This window comes from Sinocyclocheilus anshuiensis, unplaced genomic scaffold, assembly GCF_001515605.1.
Source record: "Sinocyclocheilus anshuiensis isolate Anshui unplaced genomic scaffold, SAMN03320099.WGS_v1.1 scaffold658, whole genome shotgun sequence".
Taxonomy (NCBI): Eukaryota; Metazoa; Chordata; class Actinopteri; order Cypriniformes; family Cyprinidae; genus Sinocyclocheilus; species Sinocyclocheilus anshuiensis.
The window spans coordinates 719,340-739,743 of record NW_015542402.1 but is presented as its reverse complement, the minus strand read 5'-3'; the positions used below and the strand labels follow the sequence as shown (position 1 = coordinate 739,743).

General features: G+C 36.5%; 2 protein-coding genes across 7 annotated transcripts; both read left to right on the top strand.

The window, feature by feature from the left end:
- The first annotated feature begins 506 nt into the window (after positions 1-506).
- LOC107692970 (voltage-dependent anion-selective channel protein 1-like) lies at positions 507-12,181 on the top strand. 5 transcript variants are annotated; one of them, XM_016492192.1, is made up of 10 exons: positions 507-562; positions 600-719; positions 1,429-1,498; positions 3,250-3,299; positions 6,591-6,743; positions 6,832-6,884; positions 7,799-8,026; positions 9,202-9,352; positions 10,255-10,312; positions 11,982-12,181. In XM_016492192.1, the coding sequence occupies exons 1-10, from the start codon at positions 536-538 to the stop codon at positions 12,071-12,073; spliced, it is 1,002 nt and encodes a 333-aa protein (XP_016347678.1). In that variant the 5' UTR covers positions 507-535; the 3' UTR covers positions 12,074-12,181. The 5 variants fall into 5 exon arrangements, with proteins under 5 accessions (XP_016347678.1, XP_016347680.1, XP_016347679.1 ...); XM_016492194.1 differs by having other exon boundaries at positions 535-562; positions 600-661; XM_016492193.1 differs by lacking the exon at positions 507-562 and having other exon boundaries at positions 571-661.
- A 1,993-nt stretch (positions 12,182-14,174) lies between these two features.
- Positions 14,175-19,404, top strand: LOC107692969 (keratinocyte-associated transmembrane protein 2-like). 2 transcript variants are annotated; one of them, XM_016492191.1, is made up of 3 exons: positions 14,175-14,217; positions 16,481-17,091; positions 18,529-19,404. In XM_016492191.1, exons 1-3 carry the CDS (start codon positions 14,190-14,192, stop codon positions 18,658-18,660), a joined length of 771 nt encoding a protein of 256 aa, XP_016347677.1. In that variant the 5' UTR covers positions 14,175-14,189; the 3' UTR covers positions 18,661-19,404. The 2 variants fall into 2 exon arrangements, with proteins under 2 accessions (XP_016347677.1, XP_016347676.1); XM_016492190.1 differs by lacking the exon at positions 14,175-14,217 and adding an exon at positions 14,611-14,775.
- Positions 19,405-20,404: the final 1,000 nt, after the last annotated feature.

The following is a 20,404-nucleotide window of genomic DNA, read 5'->3' as shown; positions in this document are numbered from 1 at the left end:
TCCTGAGACCATCCATGTGTGGGGTTGCTTTTCAACCAAGGGAGTGGGCTCTCTCATAACTCTGCCCCAAAACACTGCCATGAATAAAGAATGGTATCAAAATGTCCTGCAAGAGCAACTTCTTCCAACGATCCACGAGCAATTTGTATACCATAGAAACATGTGGAAAAATAATCTACAAATATTGAAGCAGCAAACTTTGCAAAGCACAAAATTTATGTCACTGCCATATATATGTAATCAAAATAATTACAACAACTAAATAATACATTAAAATACAATAAATAAAATTATAACAATGATTAAAAAAATTATTAAAATTTAAACAGACAGAAACATTAATAAGGAGAAGTAAGCAAATAAATAAATATTTCCTTACAACCTCATAAAAAAAACAAAAAAACAGATGTAGTTTCATATCGAAATTATGCCCCCCCCCCATTCCCTTTACACACTCCTGTACAGTAGGTGGCGATATGCAATAATTACAAGTTGCAAAAGCCAAGAAAAAGAAGAAGATGTGGAATCCGCTGAGATGAAGCTCAAGATTATTCTGCAGGCGTGGCGTCGCTTGCGTGCGTTACGCTCTTGCGTGCGTCTGGCGTAGTTCTCTGCACGTAGCATGCTCTCGGCTGAGTCCTGTCCTCACGACTGCACACAGGTTTGTTCAATTGCAAGACCTTCATCCTGCGGTAAACGTCAAAGCCCGGGGCTCTCGCGTGAGTCTGTAGAGAGTGCGGTGGCGATGCGGCGCATTAACGTCGCGAGCAGGGCCTGAATCAGTCGTTAATGCTACAACTGATGCATTTGGTGCCCTTGCCGCATGTGTGAATGTGCTCCGACTGTATGCTAGCGTGATCAAACTCGCACTGTTAAACTGCATGTATCTATCCTGCGCTCGTACGACGCCTGTCTCACCAAATATTGCATGAGTGGAAAGGGCTGATTGTGTGCTCATCTGTCCTCCGTCTGCTCTGATAGTGGCCTAAACCTGCGCCATTGAGCTCCTCGTCTCCTTCACACGCAGATCAGCGTTTGCATTGTGTTCTGCTATTTTTTGTTGCTGTTCGTTCGCATTCAGTTTACTCAGAGACTCGCATGCATCATGTATGGTGTGTTGAAGGAGCAGGCCTGGGTGTGATGCAAGTAGTCATATGTCCGCCAGCATCTGGCCATTTTGCGATGATCAGCATCGGCTAATAAAGGTTTCTGATTGGTCACCGCTCTCTAGTCACAGTATAATGTGGATTTTCCACATGCACAGATACTCGAAAGGCAGGCGGGATGTCATGAAAACGCAGTTTGTTCCTCAGTAAGTGCTGAAGAGGGTCAGTGGGTTTTATATGAGGTTGATTGTGATTTGCTGTGTGAAATGACAGACTGTTCACGTGACCTCTGGTTGACCTTCTTCACCTCTCTCTGTTTCAGGCAATGGCTGTTCCTCCAACATATGTAGACCTGGGCAAGTCTGCCAGGGACATCTTCACCAAAGGATATGGTATGAATTCATCTGGTTTTATATTAGAGCTGCATACACGCACAATACACAAACCTGAGCGCACACAGTCGGATTAGAGTTACTTTTTTATTGATTACATATTATTCATAATAAAGAAGTGGGTATATGCCGTATACCTGCGTATACCCTCCACTACACCACTGTTCATAAGTTATTGATTCTTCTTTATCATCTATTATACCTTCCCTTTTTAAAAAAGCACACCAGTTTTCCAGTCTTCCAGTTTGGTGGACATTCACACAAAGACCAGTCACTAGTCAGGTGACTATAATTACACAGAAAATTGAGATGCCACTCTGCATTTGACCACTGGATTTACAAAAATCATTTCAGCTTTAATAAGCGTTTTCAGCTACTGATTAATGCATTCATTTTTATTTGATTTATCACTCAGTGGGTTATTTACCATGTATTACAATGTCTGTGGAAGGTTTATTTAATTTTTTTTTTACATTTTTATAATGTAACTAATTAGACTTTCATTAAAATCAGTGGTTAAGTTGTATTTACAACACTGTTCCAGAACAGTACAACCCAAATATTCAGATGTGTTTAGCGCATTTTACGGAGGAAAGTTTCCTGAACCTGGTGAGGGGCGTAACATTTCCGTCACACGCTTGAGGAATTCGACCAATCACGACGCACTAGCTCGCTGGCCAATCAGAGCACACCTTGCTTTTCAGAACGATGAGCTTTGTAAAAATCGACGTGTTTCAGAAAGGCGGGGCATAGAGGAGAAACAATAATGTACAGTATGTGGAAAATAATGTGTTTTTTGAACCTTAAACCGCGTAAATACATTGCATTACACCAAATACACAACATAATGTTCTTTTTAGCAACATCACATGACCCCTTTAAATCAATGTGATAAACGAGTTAGCTCAAAAGTAATCAAAAAGTAGTCTGATTATATTACCTAAAATGTGTAATGTAATGGATTACATTACTGACTACAATTTGTGTCATGTAATCTGGAATCAGTAATGGATTACAATATGTTAGTGTCTGCCCATGATCCTATAAACATTGATCTGAAGCAAAAAAGCATCTAAATATCAGACAAAAAAACAAGAGTGTGACCAGCTTTAGTGTGAGGGGAAAGAACTACAATCCCATGAAGCATTGTGCAGGACGTACTCAAAATATCAGTAGAGAAATATAAAACTATTAGTTTAAAGATGTTGATTATGTATAGTATATAGGAATATGATTTTAAATCAAATTATGCATATAGTTTCTCTGCGAGTGCAGGGAGACTCGATGACATCATTCACAGTGCTTTGTCAGTGGGCGGAGCTAAAGAGTTCTTTTGGCGTGATTTATGTATTTCGCTTCTCTGATTGGTGAGAAGAATCATGGGTAATGTTGTTGTTATTTTTCACCAGGAATTCCGCTGGTGAACACGATTATTTAGAAAATAAATTGAAATCATCAGTTCTGATTGGCATACGCTTGTCGAACCATCGATTAACAACATTGTGGCTCACAGTAGGTCTGTTTTAATGGTAAATTATAAGTTAGCCTTAAATGAATTCCCCTGTGGAGAAAGTGAATGGGATTTTTTCTTTGGGAAGCCGACTTTTGCGCTCTATTAAAACTCCTCGCAGCAGACAGGGAAAAACTATTTCACACTAAAATAAAATGATATTATGAAATGATTTGCTGTCGGCTGTGTGAAACTGCGGATCGGTTTCTGCCATCAGTGATGTGCAATGTGTCATTTGCAGGTTTTGGTCTGATCAAGTTGGACTTGAAAACGAGGTCAGAGAATGGATTGGTAAGTAGCCAGTGGATTTCAGTCCAAACTTGATGAAATATTGATGTGATTTCTCTCCAGATGCCATTGAAATCATACAGTAGAAACACTACTGATGTGACGTTTTGAAAAGCCAGAATGGTTAATGTTTGCTCTTGATTTGTATAGATAAAATGTCTCAAAGCTGTAAAATACTGTACAGGGAAGCCTGTCATTTGGTACATTACTGTAATATTTAAGGTTAAAATTAACAACAGAGCCAAAATTGACTTGCTTTTTTTTTTTTTCACTCAAACACTCAAAAAGATATATACAGATGTTTTAATTGCACATAAGGAAGGTTGTATATTTAATTTCTGTATGTTTCTACTCCAATTTGTTGTTGAAATATAATAAATTTAAATAGTGGCTGTAATAGCTTGTTTTCATGAGAGATTTATTCAGACGTACATATAAACATAAATACAAAATAGATGAAAGATATTACTAACAGGTTGATTAAAAATCAAATTAATATGTATTATAGTGTTAGATCAGTGTTATTTTAGTATTTTTGCGATTCTATTATATAATATTTTTAATTAGTGTTTATTTTTATATTTTCTGTTTTAATTGTAATTTTAGTTAAAGTTTTGTTTTTTTTATTTTTTTCATGTCTATATAATTTTCATTACTTATTATTTCAGTTTTTGCTATTTTAGTACATCAAGGTAAATGTACTAAATGTTGCTTTGGCAACTAGCTGAAATTAAACATTTTTAAGTTTCTTTCATATTTTTTATTTCAGTTAAAGTTTATTTTAAGTAGCTTTTCTTAATGGTTTTAGTTTTTGTTAACTATAATAACCCCGGTGCATATATTTAGCAAAATGAATCTTTCTAGAGCTATTATTTTCTTGAAAAATGGACAGAATTTGAAAGCGTTGTTTCATATCAAAAGTAGTGGTCGACCGATATGGGTTTTTTGACAGCCGATGCCGATATCTTGGAAAGCAGGGTGGCCGATATAAAGCCAATATAATTGTATTTATTTTAATTAATATTTAAGAAATTTGAAATCATTTGAAAATGGATTAAAAAGTAAATTTGTAAAATAAACATACTTATACTTTAGATGACAAAGTATTTTTACAAATACATATATTTAATAAAAATATAATTAAAAAGGAAGTAAACTGTAACCAACAGAGCACTCAGGCTATTCTGGGAAGTTTGTGTGCATTGGGAATCATATTTTTTCCAAAATAAAGCCAATGTAACACTCATTTTACATACAGCACACAGTAAAAATTACATGAATACGACAGAGGGCAGATGCATAAAGCGCAGCATAATTTGAAATCATGAATTTAATGTTTAAAGCATTCAATTTGCACGGACCGAAAGTCACGCAGAGAACACGCGATCATGCAGGTCACATGCACACTTCACAAGATCTCACAACTGGATTCGACTAAGTTTGCAAGGTTTGTGAAATTAAAATTTCATTAGCCATTCAAAGATTTGTTTAAATGATGTAAATGCATATTTGCTGAATGCTGACAGCAAACGAGAAAGTATTATAATGTTTGCCTTTCTATTACTAATAATATAAAAGCAATCGTTATATTACTTTTTGTATACATTTTAATTCCTTTGTTTAACAGTTCTATCGGATTATTAGACAGACTTCTATCCGTATTAGACAGAACTTAACGACGACGGCGAACAAGAGGGAGAATGTGAGCACTGTGTGCCCAGGTGCTGATGCTCTCAACGCCGTCAAAATAAAAGCCGGCATGCCGTCAAAATAAAAGATGTGCCTCAAACGCATCGGCCAAACAGAAAAACTTATCTGCCGATATTTGAAAAATGCCAAATATCGGCCGATATATCGGCCTTGGCGATATATCGGTCGACCACTATTCAAAAGTGATGCAACACAAAGCTCATGGCGTTTATTGGATGGATGGCAGGTGCTACAAATAATGTTAGTGAAGTTCTGTTAATCAACGGAAAACAGTATAGATTAAAAGATCCATCTTGGAATTTTATTATCCATATAGTTGCATCAAAATGAAGATGGATTAATTGATATTGTCAGCCCGGCCCTATCAGAGATAATAACCCAAAACTACATGATCGCTACAATGGACGGAATTAATCTGTGGCCCTCAGAAGCAGATAGTGACCATCAGATGAACATGGAAGTGCACCACGTTTTTTCATACTTGTTTGCACTAATTGACCCATGGATGTTTATCTTGGAAAGGCGTGTGTGTGCGGATGTCCTCGTCTAACTCTAGCTCTGCAAATGCTGTAATCCATATGCAGACTGAAATATGACAAAGTGATTAGAGTTGTGTAATTTTGAATTATAGACAAGTGTCAAAAAAATTGAATAGTACAATGCATTTTATATGTGACCCTGTGTAAAATCCAGACTAAAGTCTCAAAATCTAATTATGAGTTCAGATAACAAGCATCAAAGTTTGATTTCAACCATTAATTTCACTATGATTTCAAACTTTGACATGGCCTTACTCAGTCAATATTAAAGATATAAAGGTTATATTTTCACAGAATGTTCTACATCTTTATGAAGGATGATTTTATGTAGAAAACAGTAAATCACAAAAAAATGACTTTAGCTGGGTTTTCACAGGCAGGGTCACATATAGTTTTAAAGGAACACTCCACTATTTTTGAAAAAATAGGCTCATTTTCCGACTCCCCTAGAGTTAAACAGTTGAGTTTTACCGTTTTCGAATCCATTCAGCTGATCTCAGGGTCTGGCGGTAGCACCTTTAGCTTAGCTTAGCATAGATCATTGAATCTGATTAGACCGTTAGCATCTCGCTCAAAAATGACCAAAGAGTCAGATGTAACTACAGAAGAGTCAAGTTTTAAATAGGAAAAATATAGAAACTCTTTGGTCATTTTTGAGCGAGATGCTAACGGTCTAATCAGAAAACTTGAATTCTGGACATTTGGTATTTAACACAACTGATCATTTTTATGGCAATTTTATTGATATGTATTTTCAAATAGCAGATTTTTTGTTCTGAATTCTTAGACTGCAGATATCCAGTTTTTAACCGTTAGCCTAAAGGCGAAATTCAGAACACCAAATTCAATATTCATTCTAAAATTTTAAATTCTAAATTCTAAAATTCAAAATACAGAAATTCGGATTGTACAGAAAGTGGGTCAGAGGTCAAGCTTCTGGGTTAAACCGGAAAGAGGGTCTTAGAGGAGTTGAACATCGCATCTTGGCTCATTTGAGTTTCAGTAATTCTCAGCATGTGACGCATCTGTTCACCTGGTGCTGTAGGAGTTCAAGAGCTCCGGCTCGGCCAACACAGAGACCAGCAAGGTAGCAGGAACGCTGGAGACCAAGTACAAGTGGGCAGAACACGGCCTGACCTTCACTGAGAAGTGGAACACTGACAACACTCTGGGCACGGAGATCACTCTGGAGGACCAGGTACCAGACCCGGAAAGCTGAGCTCCACTTGATTGGATATGAATTACATTCTTGTCATTTAACACGAGTGCTGCTTTCTTCTCCTCAGCTGGCTAAAGGACTGAAGTTGACGTTTGATTCCTCCTTTTCTCCGAACACTGGGTATGTGACTTGTTCACTATGTGCTCCAGCACAATTAGTGTCGCTGTAGTGATGTTTGGCATTTCCAGTATAGATGTAATATATAAAGGGAAGGATGCATTAGTTTTTGGTTGTGAGTCTAATCTAGAACTGCACAGTTTGGAGAATTGCAGGTTACTATTATTATTATTATTTTAATAATATAATTTATTTTCTCTGTCCTAAAAAAATTTAAATAATAATTGTGATTTAAAATGCAATAAAAAAATTTGCAGGCATTCACAAATTTTGTGATATGCTTTATCTCAACTGGTTTGCTCATGGGACCCACATTTTCCCATGGTCATCAAGCCGAGACCCACTTTTTTGTTAAATAAAATTTGCTTTTTAATTAGGTTAGTATGAACCAACACAGACATTTAAACGTATACAACATAACACAAAATGAAAATAATTTAGTCTGAAAGAAGAAAGTCAAATACACCTAGGGTTAGCAAATCATGGGGTCATTTTCATTTTTGGGTGAACTATCCCTTTAAAGCTTCTCTTGCATTGATAAGCACCTCTCATTAGAAGTTTGTGAAGACGGGTTGGTGTGTGTTTCCAAACGCATGTTAAAGCGACTCATGTTCGTGTGGATCATTTACTGTGAACTGAGACGCACCGGGGATCATGAGCTGCTGACGTGTAAATGAACACAGTGCTGCGCTCCACTCGGAAACATGCATATATTTATTGAATTAAATCTCAGTCTAGTGATTTAATAATCGCGCTAAGCCTTATTGCATTTTCAGTTTTGATTAGTTGTGCAGCCCTAGTTAAACAAGCACATGAGAATATCAGGTGATGAATTGCATTCAGTATTGTGGTTTTTTACACAAACTCGGCACAGTTTCCTCTGACGTTTCACTGGCTTCTCTAATGACTTCCCATAGAAAGAAGAGCGGGAAGATCAAGAGCGGCTACCAGCGCGAGCACATCAACCTGGGCTGTGATGTGGACTATGACATCAATGGCACCACGGTGCACGGAGCCGTGGTCGTGGGCTTTGAGGGCTGGCTGGCCGGATACCAGATGACTTTCGAGGCTGGGAGGAACCGGGTCACCCAGAGCAACTTCGCTGTGGGCTACAAGACTGACGAGTTCCAGCTCCACACAAACGTGTATGTACCAAACGCAAAATCGTCAGACCTACGCTAGCGAGTCTGTTGTCTGTCTCCAGCGGTCTCAAGGTTGGAAAGCTGGGTTATTTATATATACGTTTATTCCCCGGCGATTGGATTTGTCAAGGGCTTTGCAGCAGGAAGTAGCATGCTGATGTCTGGTGCTTGTTTATATCATTGAAGCTCAAATCTTAAGGAGTTGAGTGAGTTGTGTGCAGTTGTGTTTAGGGCTGCATATAACAAAGACACACTGCAACCTTTTTAATGAAAAATATGCAGTAAAAAAATTGTTTTTTTTTTTATTTTTGTTATTTATATTACATTAAAAACGGCAAGTAAGACACTGAATTAATAAACATGTTTTTTTTTATTTTTATAAAATAGTATTTTCTTGAAAAAAAAATACTGCAATTTATTTTATAACATCAAAAAATTATTTTATTTAAACCCTCCATAAATTAATGCTTTAAAAAGGCCTCAAGTTGGAACAGAAAGTCTTAAAATTCATAAAGTCATGGCATTAAGTATGCATGCTTTCTCAGTGGTTTACTTTATTTTTTTTGCAATACAAATATCTAAACATTTTGAAAGACGTCTCCTAGACCCTCTTTCCTGTTTAACCCTGAAGCTTGACCTCTGAACCACTTACTGTACAATGTGATTGAATTCCATCTTTGAATTTTAGAATTTTGAATTTGGTGTTCCAAATTTCTTCTTCATCTTGAAAACTTGAAGCTTATTGTTAAAAACGGGATACTTGGAGTCTAAGAATTCAGAACAAAAAATCTGCTATTTGAAAATTCGTATCTATAAAATTGCCATAAAACATTCTACTTTTATTTGAGATGCAAACTGAAGATATACAGTCTTGTTTTCTGAGACTCTGAACAAAATTAAGTGAATTTATGCTTAAAACAAGAACAAATATCTGTCAGTGGAGAATGAAAACATTAATAAAACCTGCAGAAACCCTGTGTGTTTTCAGTTGATTGAAACGTGTTTCGAGTTGAAATATCCTTTGGAATAGAAGTATAGTCAAAATGTTGTTTTGCATTCCATTATGTGATTTAGTGAAATTGATTGTTGAAAACAAATGATCATCTAGTCGATGAAACAGTGTACTTTTTGCATTTCAGTGCATTTTATTAATTAAAAGATGTGTTTTCAAATCGCAGGAATGATGGAACAGAATTCGGTGGCTCCATTTACCAGAAAGTGAATGATAATCTGGAGACGGCGGTCAACCTGGCCTGGACCGTCGGCAACAGCAACACCCGCTTTGGCATCACTGCCAAGTATCAGATCGATGCCGATGCTTCCTTCTCGGTGAGTTATCATTGCCGCTTTTAGTTTTTGACCATGCTGCTTTTTCACTGATCAAGGCAGTCATTTCTCATGGCATAATGATGTAACCTGAAAAAATCCCCAGCACTAAAGGCCTCATTGCACCAAACCTTAACTTTTGTGCACGGGAAAGAAACAACAAGAGTGTTAATGAATAGCACGCTTTCACAACGTGATGTAGCCAAGCAGAATGCAATCAGAATTTAACCTGAAATTCAAAATGTTAGTGCAATAAGTCTGGTAACACTTTCCATGAAGCCTGCATTTATAATGCATTATAAGGGTATTGTTAATGCATTATAATGCATGCATGATGCTTTATAAACAACCTGTTGTATCATTTGATAAATAAACATAACAGTTACAATGCATTATAATACTAACCTATTTGTGGTTATAACTTTTACGAGTATGATGCATTGTAACACCAGATGAAGAAGCCTGCATTTATAATGCACCATAAGGGTATTCTTAATGCATAATAATGCACGCTAATAAAAAAAACATATAACGTGTTGTATAATCTCATGAATAATCATAACAACAGTAATACGTGTAATGCACATGTAAACGGAATCGGATTCAGATTGCAACTTTTAGGGGTCATATAAAGCAGAACTTTCCGAATCTGAAATCGGATTGGATTCATTCTGATTAGCAAATGAATGCATGTAAACGTACCTAGTGTAAATGTAGCCTAAAAATGACAAGAGTTTGGATGAGATGTTGTTGTGAAGCATGCTCAGCTAGGAAGGGCCTGGTCTTCACGATGTTCAGCTGGTCATGAAAAATAAGCCCATGCTTTCTGAAAGGGCTGAAATGTAGTGCTGTTATGTTTGTCGTCAGTGACTTTTGCAGTCAAGCATGGTTTGTCTGTCTTACAGGCCAAAGTGAATAATTCTAGCCTCGTCGGCCTGGGATATACTCAAACCTTGAAGCCTGGTGAGTGTGAATCAGGTGCACAGAGTTTATTAAACCTGTTCAAATGCATATGCAACCGTTTAAAGCTCCACTCCTGCTCCTGGACGGTCACTATCCTGCAGAGTTTAGCTTCAGTCCTAATTGAACCCAGCTGAAGCAACTAATCACAGTCGCAAGGATTGCTAGGAACTTCGGGGAAAGTGTGTTTGGGCGGGTTGAGGCTACGTCCACATTAATCCAGATACATTTGACCTTTGGTCCACACTAGCTATGTTTTCATGACCCTGTTTTTATGCACATTTTGAAGTATCGCTTCAGAAACGGCAAATTTTGAAAAAAAATAAAAAATCCCTTTTACACTCGCTTGAGTTGGTTTTTAAAAGAGTTAATGCGTAAAAATGGGAGATGGAAACGCATTTGCCCTATAAATTCCTCTGTGCATTAAAAAAGACCGATCTCATTGCACAGCATCTCAAATGTTGTTTTGGTCGTTCTGCAGTGCCTGAGCTAAAGCCTGTCGTCAAAGTATTGCTGTATAATCGCCTCCCAGAACGGTCTTAACACGACTGCGTTCCCAAACAGCAGCATCCGCCTCCGAAAGCAATGAGCGCATATATTGTGTTTCGTCTGCTCGCTTTTCCAGTGGCTTCTCCTACTTTTCATAGCGATATTTAGTGGCAGTTTATCAGGAAGTGACGATTTTGTTCTCTTTGACTCGTTGGATGGAAACGGTGCTTATTCGCAAATGTTTCATGCGATATTCCAATTTTGCACAGAAGTTAAATTCGCAACTTTGGATGGAAACATAGCTATTGAGACCCAGATTTTGAAGATGCTTTCTTTCTCAAGTGGATACAGTTGAATAGTCCGTTTTCATGTTTTAGTTTGGAGCGTGAAAACAGAGGCATTCAAAATGATGATGCATGTTGAGTCATGTGACACGTTGTAATCATAGATATCTACGCTTGTACTGGCATTGTTGTGCCTAATGTTCACTTTCATAGTGCTGCTAAAGATAAATGTTACAATTGCATATTACATTCCTGCAAAGATGGCAGAATACTTACTTGCGATTGCTATCATGCGGCAAAAGATGACAGCTGCTTTTTACACCATACCATACATGAAAGTGTCTTCTGCTCACCAAGACTGCATTAATTTGATCAAAAATATGTAAAACAGTAATATTGTGAAATATTATAAAATTTTAAATTACGTTGTTTTTTTATTATTTTCATGTACATTGGTGGTCAAAAGTTGGGAATAATTCAATTTATTTTTTAATCCATATTTTACTACATCTCAGTTTCCAGAAAAATATGCAGCTCAACATTTAAAAGAATCAGAAATGTTTCTTGAGCAGCAAATCAGCATCTTAGAATGATTTCTGAAGATCATGCGACACTGAAGAAAATTCAGCTTTGATCACAGAAATAAATTATATTTTAAAGTACCATAAAATAGAAAACCATTATTTTAAATTGCAATAATATTTCACAATATTATAGTTTTTCTGTATTTTGAATCAAATAAATGCAGCCTCGATGAGCAGAAGAGACTTCTTTAAAAAACGTTTAAAATCTTACTGAACCCAAACTATGGCAGTGTATATGCCGTTCTGTTGTTTTCAGTAAGCTCTCTTGGATGTGATCGTTCCTTGTCTAACTTTTTCCCTCTTCTCTCGGTTCAGGTATTAAGCTGACCCTTTCTGCTCTTCTGGATGGGAAGAACATTAACGCAGGTGGCCACAAACTGGGTTTGGGTCTGGAGTTCGAGGCATAGGAAGCCGAGGATTGCAATAACCCTGGCTTGATATTTTTTTTTTTTTGAATACCTACCCTCACCGTGCTTCTCTTAGATGCCCTGGCCAAGGACACGCACTATACTCTTGTCAAATTGTAATAATATTTCACAATATTACAGCTTTTACTGTATTTTTAATCAAATAAATGCAGCCTCGATGAGCAGAAGAGACTTCTTTAAAAAACGTTTAAAATCTTACTGAACCCAAACTATGGCAGTGTATATGCCGTTCTGTTGTTTTCAGTAAGCTCTCTTGGATGTGATCGTTCCTTGTCTAACTTTTTCCCTCTTCTCTCGGTTCAGGTATTAAGCTGACCCTTTCTGCTCTTCTGGATGGGAAGAACATTAACGCAGGTGGCCACAAACTGGGTTTGGGTCTGGAGTTCGAGGCATAGGAAGCCGAGGATTGCAATAACCCTGGCTTGATATTTTTTTTTTTTTGAATACCTACCCTCACCGTGCTTCTCTTAGATGCCCTGGCCAAGGACACGCACTATACTCTTGTCAAACAATGCATAAGTGATAGCTCACTTCTTCAGAGAATGCAGCAAATGCATATTTACTAGGTCACACAGAACGAAAGAAGAGCATTTAGAAATGGCTTGGAAAAATGTATTTTCAATACACTCAACATTATTTATTGCAGTGTTGATCATGACAGAATAGTTTACTGATGTTTAATTTTTGGGAAGCGTCTAGAAATGCAGACGTTTGCATCAGACAACACTAATATTAGGTCACAACAGTCCTGATCTACGGTTTTCACCCCGACAAAGCTTGAACGAAGGGACCCGTGTGTAACAGATGACACTCAGAGGGCTGCTGTAGGAGCGCTTCACGTCTTTAGTTGTAGACACCAGACTTTTGGGTGCGTTTCGTGTTTTTGTCTCGTCTGTGTGAGTGAAACCACATGTGTATCTCGTCCATTATGGGTTTTCCGCTGCATACTGCCTGTACCTTTGATGGCAAAACTCTTTCAGCTCTCCCCGAACTAAAGGAGGTTGGAAACCAGCTTCTGACGTATTGGGTAGAGCACAAAAGATCTGAATAGGTGGATGCAGTCTTCCGTTTTTAAATGTAGGATTAGAATACTGTGGGTTTGGCAGTATGGATACTTTCATTGAATAAAACATTTCAACTTGGACCACACTACTCAACTGTGCAGTTTGGTGTCTTACTCTGAAAATCAGTCTTTTTGCATATAATAACTAATAGTAGTTTTTTCCTTAAATGTGCATTTGTAACTTTTATAAACAGAAGTTGAAGTAGGTACTCAAAGACTTTGGTATAGCTTACAGTGTGCCATTTATCTGTTTTTTTGTTGTCAATGTAAGATGCATACACTCGCATTTATTCAAGGTGTTCGGACAATATGCTTTGAGCATACTTCTTTTAAAGAAATATCCTCTTTAAAAAAAAAAAAAAAAAAAAAAAAAAATATATATATATATATATAATTAATTGTGATGAGCACAAAAATCAAATTAATATCCATTGTATTAATACTATTGATGAAACCACAAGGCTGGCATGGAGCTATGTGTAATTACAACATTATTGGTAACTTTTTTTTTTAATGCTTTAACTCCTTTAGTGCTTTTCAGAAAAAAAGTAAAAAAAAAAACCTTTTTTTTTGTGTCTTGAAATTCTCTGGTTATGTTGTCAAACATGTTAGTAGAATAGTAGTAAACCCACAGCTGATATTCGTCAAATTTTGAGTGATGAAGCGTAATATTTCAGAAAAAAATCAAGTATTTATAGATTGTTCTCTAATTTTGATCCCATTGTAGGTAGTAGTGAATTAGTGAGTAAATGATCTTGGACCTTGCCAAATGAAGGTATCTGAATAGAAAGGATTGCTGCGTCCTAATTCGCATATTATCGGTCCTAAATAGTAGTCGAAAATAGAATTAGAGTGTCCCAAATCGTAGTATGTTGAAATTAGTATGCCAAAGTGCCCCGGATGGTCTACTACTAAAGATTAAGATTCGAAGTGCAGATCGATGCACACTCTAACGGCTAATATTGCTCACAACACTGCGCGCTGGACGAGGATTCGATTAGAACTACAAACACGCGTTAAAAAACTACAAACATGGCGGATATGCGAGACCGACGGACGGGTTTGAGTGATAAATAATATCTAACCTGAAGAAAAAATATTTATGTAATGTTATCAGCGTTATATTTAATCTGCAGCAACCTTGTGAACTTTTATAAAGATACGTTTGGACATTAACTTTTAAATGTATCGTTATACAAACACGTGTGGAGAGTTCTCGGCACGAAGGACACGCCTCTTCATTTCTCTCCAGTATGGTAGGAAATTAAACGAAATGTGGATGATGTGATAAGATGATTGACAGGGCAGTTTAAACGGTGACAGAATGCACGTAACTAAGCAACAGAAAAACGCGTCCGTTAAACGCGTCCGTTAAAAACGCAGTTGTGAAGAAGTATTTTGTCCAGACGCTTGCATACTATTCTACTACATACTCAACATATGAGTACATAGTGTTGTCTGCGGAGGCAGCACGGAGCATGCGCACTGATGATGACAGCGCTGAAGATGGCGGCGGTGCGGAAGACGGGATTCGGCGACTACGCAACGTTAATATTCGCAGTTTTACTGTCACTGCAGATCGTTTCTGTGAGCTGCGCACCGGCACCGGCACCGGCAGGTTAGTGGAGGATGTCCCTCTAAACTTCAACAGGATGTCATTTTTTATGTCAGAATGTCATTTATTTACCGAAAAGAGCCCGTGTTCCGTGTGAATGAACCCCACGTAGTTTTCAAACGTCTTTCTCATCAAATGTTTGTGTCTAGGAACCGATAAATGTCACGTTTACAAAATATTATATAAATATTAACTCGCACAAGCCTTCTAAGTGTTGATTGTAATACCGGAAGTGTCGTGTTTTTGTGTGTGACGTGGTCAGTTTCGCAGCTGTCACGCTTCCGTAAACACCAGAGTTATGTAACCTACAATACGAGTTTACACCTCAGTCACAAATCTGTTTATATCTTTTAATCCTGACAGAATTGCAGGCTTGCATAAATTTACGCGGTCTCTCCTGACAAATTAGTTTTTTTTTAAATTCCATATTAGTCGTAGTGTTTGTTTTTGCAGCACTGAAAATAAATGTAACATGAGATCAAATGAAAATCTGGTCAATCTGGTTTTGGTTTCAGTGACTACAGATCATCTTGCCTCGTGTTGAGGGCGGTAATAGTTTATTATGCCATTTATAAACACTAGACCTAAAATTATTACATAATATTCATCCAAATATATATATATTAATTCATTTCCATTTTGTATGTTGAAGTACTGAAATAACTCAAAGTAAATAAAACTAAAACTTAATAAAAAGCCGATATAGACATAATAAAAAACTCATAAAATGACAACATTACTACAACTGTAACTAAAACTAAAATAGATAACTAATACAAATCAAAGTACATTAGTTTGTCAGTTATCCTAAAAAAAAATTACAATCACTTGTGTTACTAATGAATCATCCCCGTTCCACTCAAAGGAATCTGTAATGCATGCTTTAATAAGCCAGAATCATAAACTTAGATCATCATCTACTATTGGCAAGACTCCAAACTGTGGCTTTTATTCATTCGCAGGAAATAAATGTACAGAGCGTAGTAACTGATTACATGTAATCTGGATTATGCATTTAGACTGCAAAAATTAAGTACTTGTAGTTAGATTGTATTGAATTTTAAAATACTTGTAATCAGACTACATTTACCTTATTATGGATTACATGAGTACATATTAATCATTAATCAGATGACTATAATTACACAGAAAACTGAGAGACCACACAACATTTGACCACTGGATTTACAGAAATAATTCAGTTTTAATAAGCGTTTTCTCAACATTGCATCAACTACTAATAATGAACACGTTCATTTTTATTTGAATTATCACTCAGTGGGTTATTTATTATGTATTACTGTCTTTGGAAGTTTTTTGTCTTTCAAACTTTATATATTTTTATGATGAAATTAAATATTAGCATTTCATTAACCTCTCAAACCCACTGCAGTACCTTCATGAACCCCAGTTTGGGAAACCTTGGCGTAATGTAATGTTTAATGCACAACGAATGGAATATATTTTCTTTCTTTTTGTATTTTTTTAATATCATTATGGCACAAGATTATCGTATTTAAATTAATGTGATAAATGAGTTCGGTCAAAAGTAATATGATTATATTACCTAAAATGTCTAATTTAATGGATTGCGTTACGAACTACAATTTTTGTCATGTATTTTGGAATCAGTAACAGCCTACCATTTGTAAGTAATCTAAAGCATCACAGTAATTGCTCTTAATGTGGCTTGTTTTTTTACCCACAGCTGGTGTGGCTCAGATGACCGTAGGCAATAAAAGCGAAACCATCATTATAGAACCTGATAAGAACACATCAAGCATCCAGAACGGCAGTCTTCGGAGGGAATCGGTCGAGTTGATGAATGTGACGGCAGCTCCTGCTATCAGCACCAAATCAGCAGACACTCCTACCGCTCCACCTACGACTGCTGATCTGCACAAAACCACTCCAGACCAGCTCACATCCACCAAACACAAACCAGCAGAGCCCACCACTACACCTGCAAACAAGCCCACCACCGTCTCCACCCCCGCAGCTGACAAAACAGAGAGCACCTCAGATTACATGGCCGACCGCACATCTACAGAAGCAGACATGGGCTTTGGAGACGACGATGATGATGATGATGAAGATGGCGAAGATGGTGATATTGATGAAAACTTCAGTGACATTACGTCACCTCAAGACAGCGAGGGAGTGAGGAAAAACCTTTACTCCCCTGAAGAAATAAATGTTCAAATCAAAGATACAACCATCTACACCACCCAGAATGAAGACTCCCACTTCTTCTTTCATCTGGTCATCATCGCCTTTCTGGTGGCCATCGTGTACATCACCTACCACAACAAGAGGAAGGTAAGCGTCACGTGTCCACGGGCTTTTGTTTGATCTAATTGCATTTACTCTAGATAACCACAGTAGTTTCGATCACATTTTGGCATTCGATAGGGAAGCATGTAAAGAAATGCCATTAAATGTGCTGCGTTAGGGCTGCACGATTAAATGAAATCAATGCATTTTTTTTTTGCATGCACCAATTATCTTAACAAGCTCATAATGAGAAGCACTATAGAAGGGCTCCTGCGGTTTAATGTCAAAATAAAAGTTAGATGGTGTAATGTTTAAAAATGTAAAGAAATTAAGACAGTTTTACAGTTGTAATGTAAAATAAAATTATTATTATATTGTTTTTTAAAATATTTATTTTTATAGTTTACAATAGTAATATTTCTTGTTTTCCATTTTTTCTATTTGTATTAAGTAGTAGCAGTAGTATTAATAATAATAATAATGATACTAATACTACTACTACTAATAATTATTATTATTTTATATCCATAGTGATTATATATCACAAAATTTTAGCCAAATTGTGCAGCCCCACAAACAAGCAAAGCAATCCTTTTTTTAAATGCCATTTTAATTTGCAATTTCTATCCAAAAAATTGCAATAATGAAATTGTTCGCCTCTAATAATTGTATTAATGTAGTGTGTAAAACAAATAATATATTCAAGATATTACTGAATTCAAATTATTTGTGTGTAAAGCATTCATTTTTTTGTGGAGTTGTATTTTATTATTATTATTTTGATATAATTGCTCTCAGAGCTACAAGGCCTGAATTTCAGACAGAGTTTATAAGAGTTAATAAGAAAGTATATTTATTACGGTCAAAAATACATTTATATTTTTCCCTGTTGTATCGGAAATCGTATCAAATATAATTTTTTTTATTGTTAAGGTATTGTATCAAAGTTAGAAATGTGAGTATCGTGACAATACTGGTTCACACATATGTGACCCTGGAGCACAAAACCAGTCTTAAGTGTCAATTTTGTGAAATTGAGATTTATGCATAATCTGAAAGCTGAGTAAATAAGCTTTCCATTGATGTATGGTTTGTTAGGATAGGACAATATTTGGCTGAGATACAACTATTTGAAAATCTGGAATCTGAGGGTGCAAAAAAATCTAAATATTGAGAAAATCATCTTTAAAGTTGTGCAAATGAAGTTCTTAGCAATGCATATTACTAATCAAACATTAAGTTTTGATATATTTACGGTAGGAAATGTACAAAATATCTTCATGGAACATGATCTTTACTTAATATCCTAATAATTTTTGGCATAAAAGAAAAATCTATAATTTTGACCCATACAGTGTATTGTTGGCTATTGCTACAAATATACCCCAGCGACTTAAGACTGCTTTTGTGCTCCAGGCTCACATATATATGTGGTGTGAGTGACCTGTGATCATGATGGAGCTCTGCTCTGTATGTTTGCAGCTGATGCTGCTGGCTCAGAGTCGCCGCTGGCGGGACGGTTTCTGCTCGCGCGGGGTGGAGTATCACCGGCTCGACCAGAACGTCAGCGAGGCCATGCCTTCGCTCAAGATGACCAACGATTACATCTTTTGAAGGAATGCAAACAGCTGATTTTGTCCACACATGGTGTCTTATTTAATCAGGGGAGGAGAGATTGTGCTTTAGTAGTTTGTTTGTGTGCACTCTTCAGATGGTCTTGTTCACCTCTTCTAATTCTTCTTCTTGTTCTTCGGTGTCTATAAAATCAGACGGGTTTGCTCTAAATATAATCATTCTTGAAGAAAAGCAAATGAAGTTCTGTCCCTGTAAATATTTAATTATAAAGCTGCTGTCTGTCACATAGGCCTAGATCAAAATACCGGTGATTATTGTGACTCCATCATGTTTGTCTCTGTGTGCTGTGAAAGTGTGAGTTCAGCACAGCCATGCTTCTCCAGTACAGCGTTAAGTTTGTGTGTGTGTGTGTGTGTGTGTGTGTGTTTGCTCTGCAGTCTTTATGTTTGGGTTATGACTTCAGTGAAGTTGTTTTATATGAGCCAGCTCCGCCGTTGCCAAAGCTTGGGAGATTTATGGGAAATTAGCATGCAACTGTTTTTGTTTCCTTGTTTTTTTTTTTTTTCACTGCATGTGAGCGTTGCCCCATCTCAACACGACTGTAGCAGCAGCCGGAGGAGTCATATCAATTTGTGTGTGCAGATCTGTTTCAGCTATAACACTAATAACACACATTACAGCATCTTGAAGGTTGTGTCTGTGCATGAAGACAGCATATTGATTTCTTTTTCAATCATTATAAATTGTGTTCATCAATAAAGCACCTCTGTGTGCAGACAGTTACGGAGTGTCTCTTTCATTATGATAATGGATTTTCTTACACTGTATTACACATATGCATGTTAGCAAATGATGCCAAATGCATGACAAAACCTCAACTTTTTTTTCTTTTTTGTGTTTTAAATCACGTTCAGCCATATGTTGAATGATTATTATTCATCTAAGCTCACGCACATCGACGCATGGTTTTAGCTGATGATTACAGCATAAATTCAGATTTAAAATGACTATTCATGTGATCACACCTCAACTTTAGTGTTAATTTCCAATCGATTCAAGTTACACAACAGCTCGATGAGTTCAATCAGGACATGCAAGTAGATGTGAAATGATACTGTGCATGTCACTATCTCCTAAAATCATAGGCATGAATAAATACAGAAATAAATGAAAGCAAATAAAAAAAAAGAATCGATGCAAAAATAAGGGGAAAATGTATGACTAATTTTTGTAATTTATTTATTACCATTGAATTGCAACGTGTGTGTGTGAGCAGCCACTAGGGGTTAGTAGAGTCCAAGAAATAAGTATGCTGATACAATATAGAGAGCAGGAATATAAAACCAATCCATTTCCATAACTTCTCCAGTCATTTGTGAAAAATCTATATAATATAGATATTGAAAACAAATAGTTAGTTAATGAAATATATAGCTGAGAATATTCACTACAGAAATTTATATATGCAGTGCTTTTCCAAGATTTTGATGAAAACAATGAAATAATGAAATATTCAGCTGAAGTTTATCTTATTCTTTATCACAGCTAAAGATTAAGGTAAAGTCCAGCTGTTATTATTATTATTTTGTAGCTAAACACTGTAGTCAGGGAAATAGAACATGTTTGTGTTAGTAGACAAAGTAAAGGATAAAGTACGGTCCAAAACACTGATTTGAGTTTAAATAATATGTGACCCTGGAGCACAAAAGCAGTCTGAAGTCGCTGGGGTATATTTCGTAAATATATCAAAACTTAATTTTTGATTAGTAATATGCATTGCTAA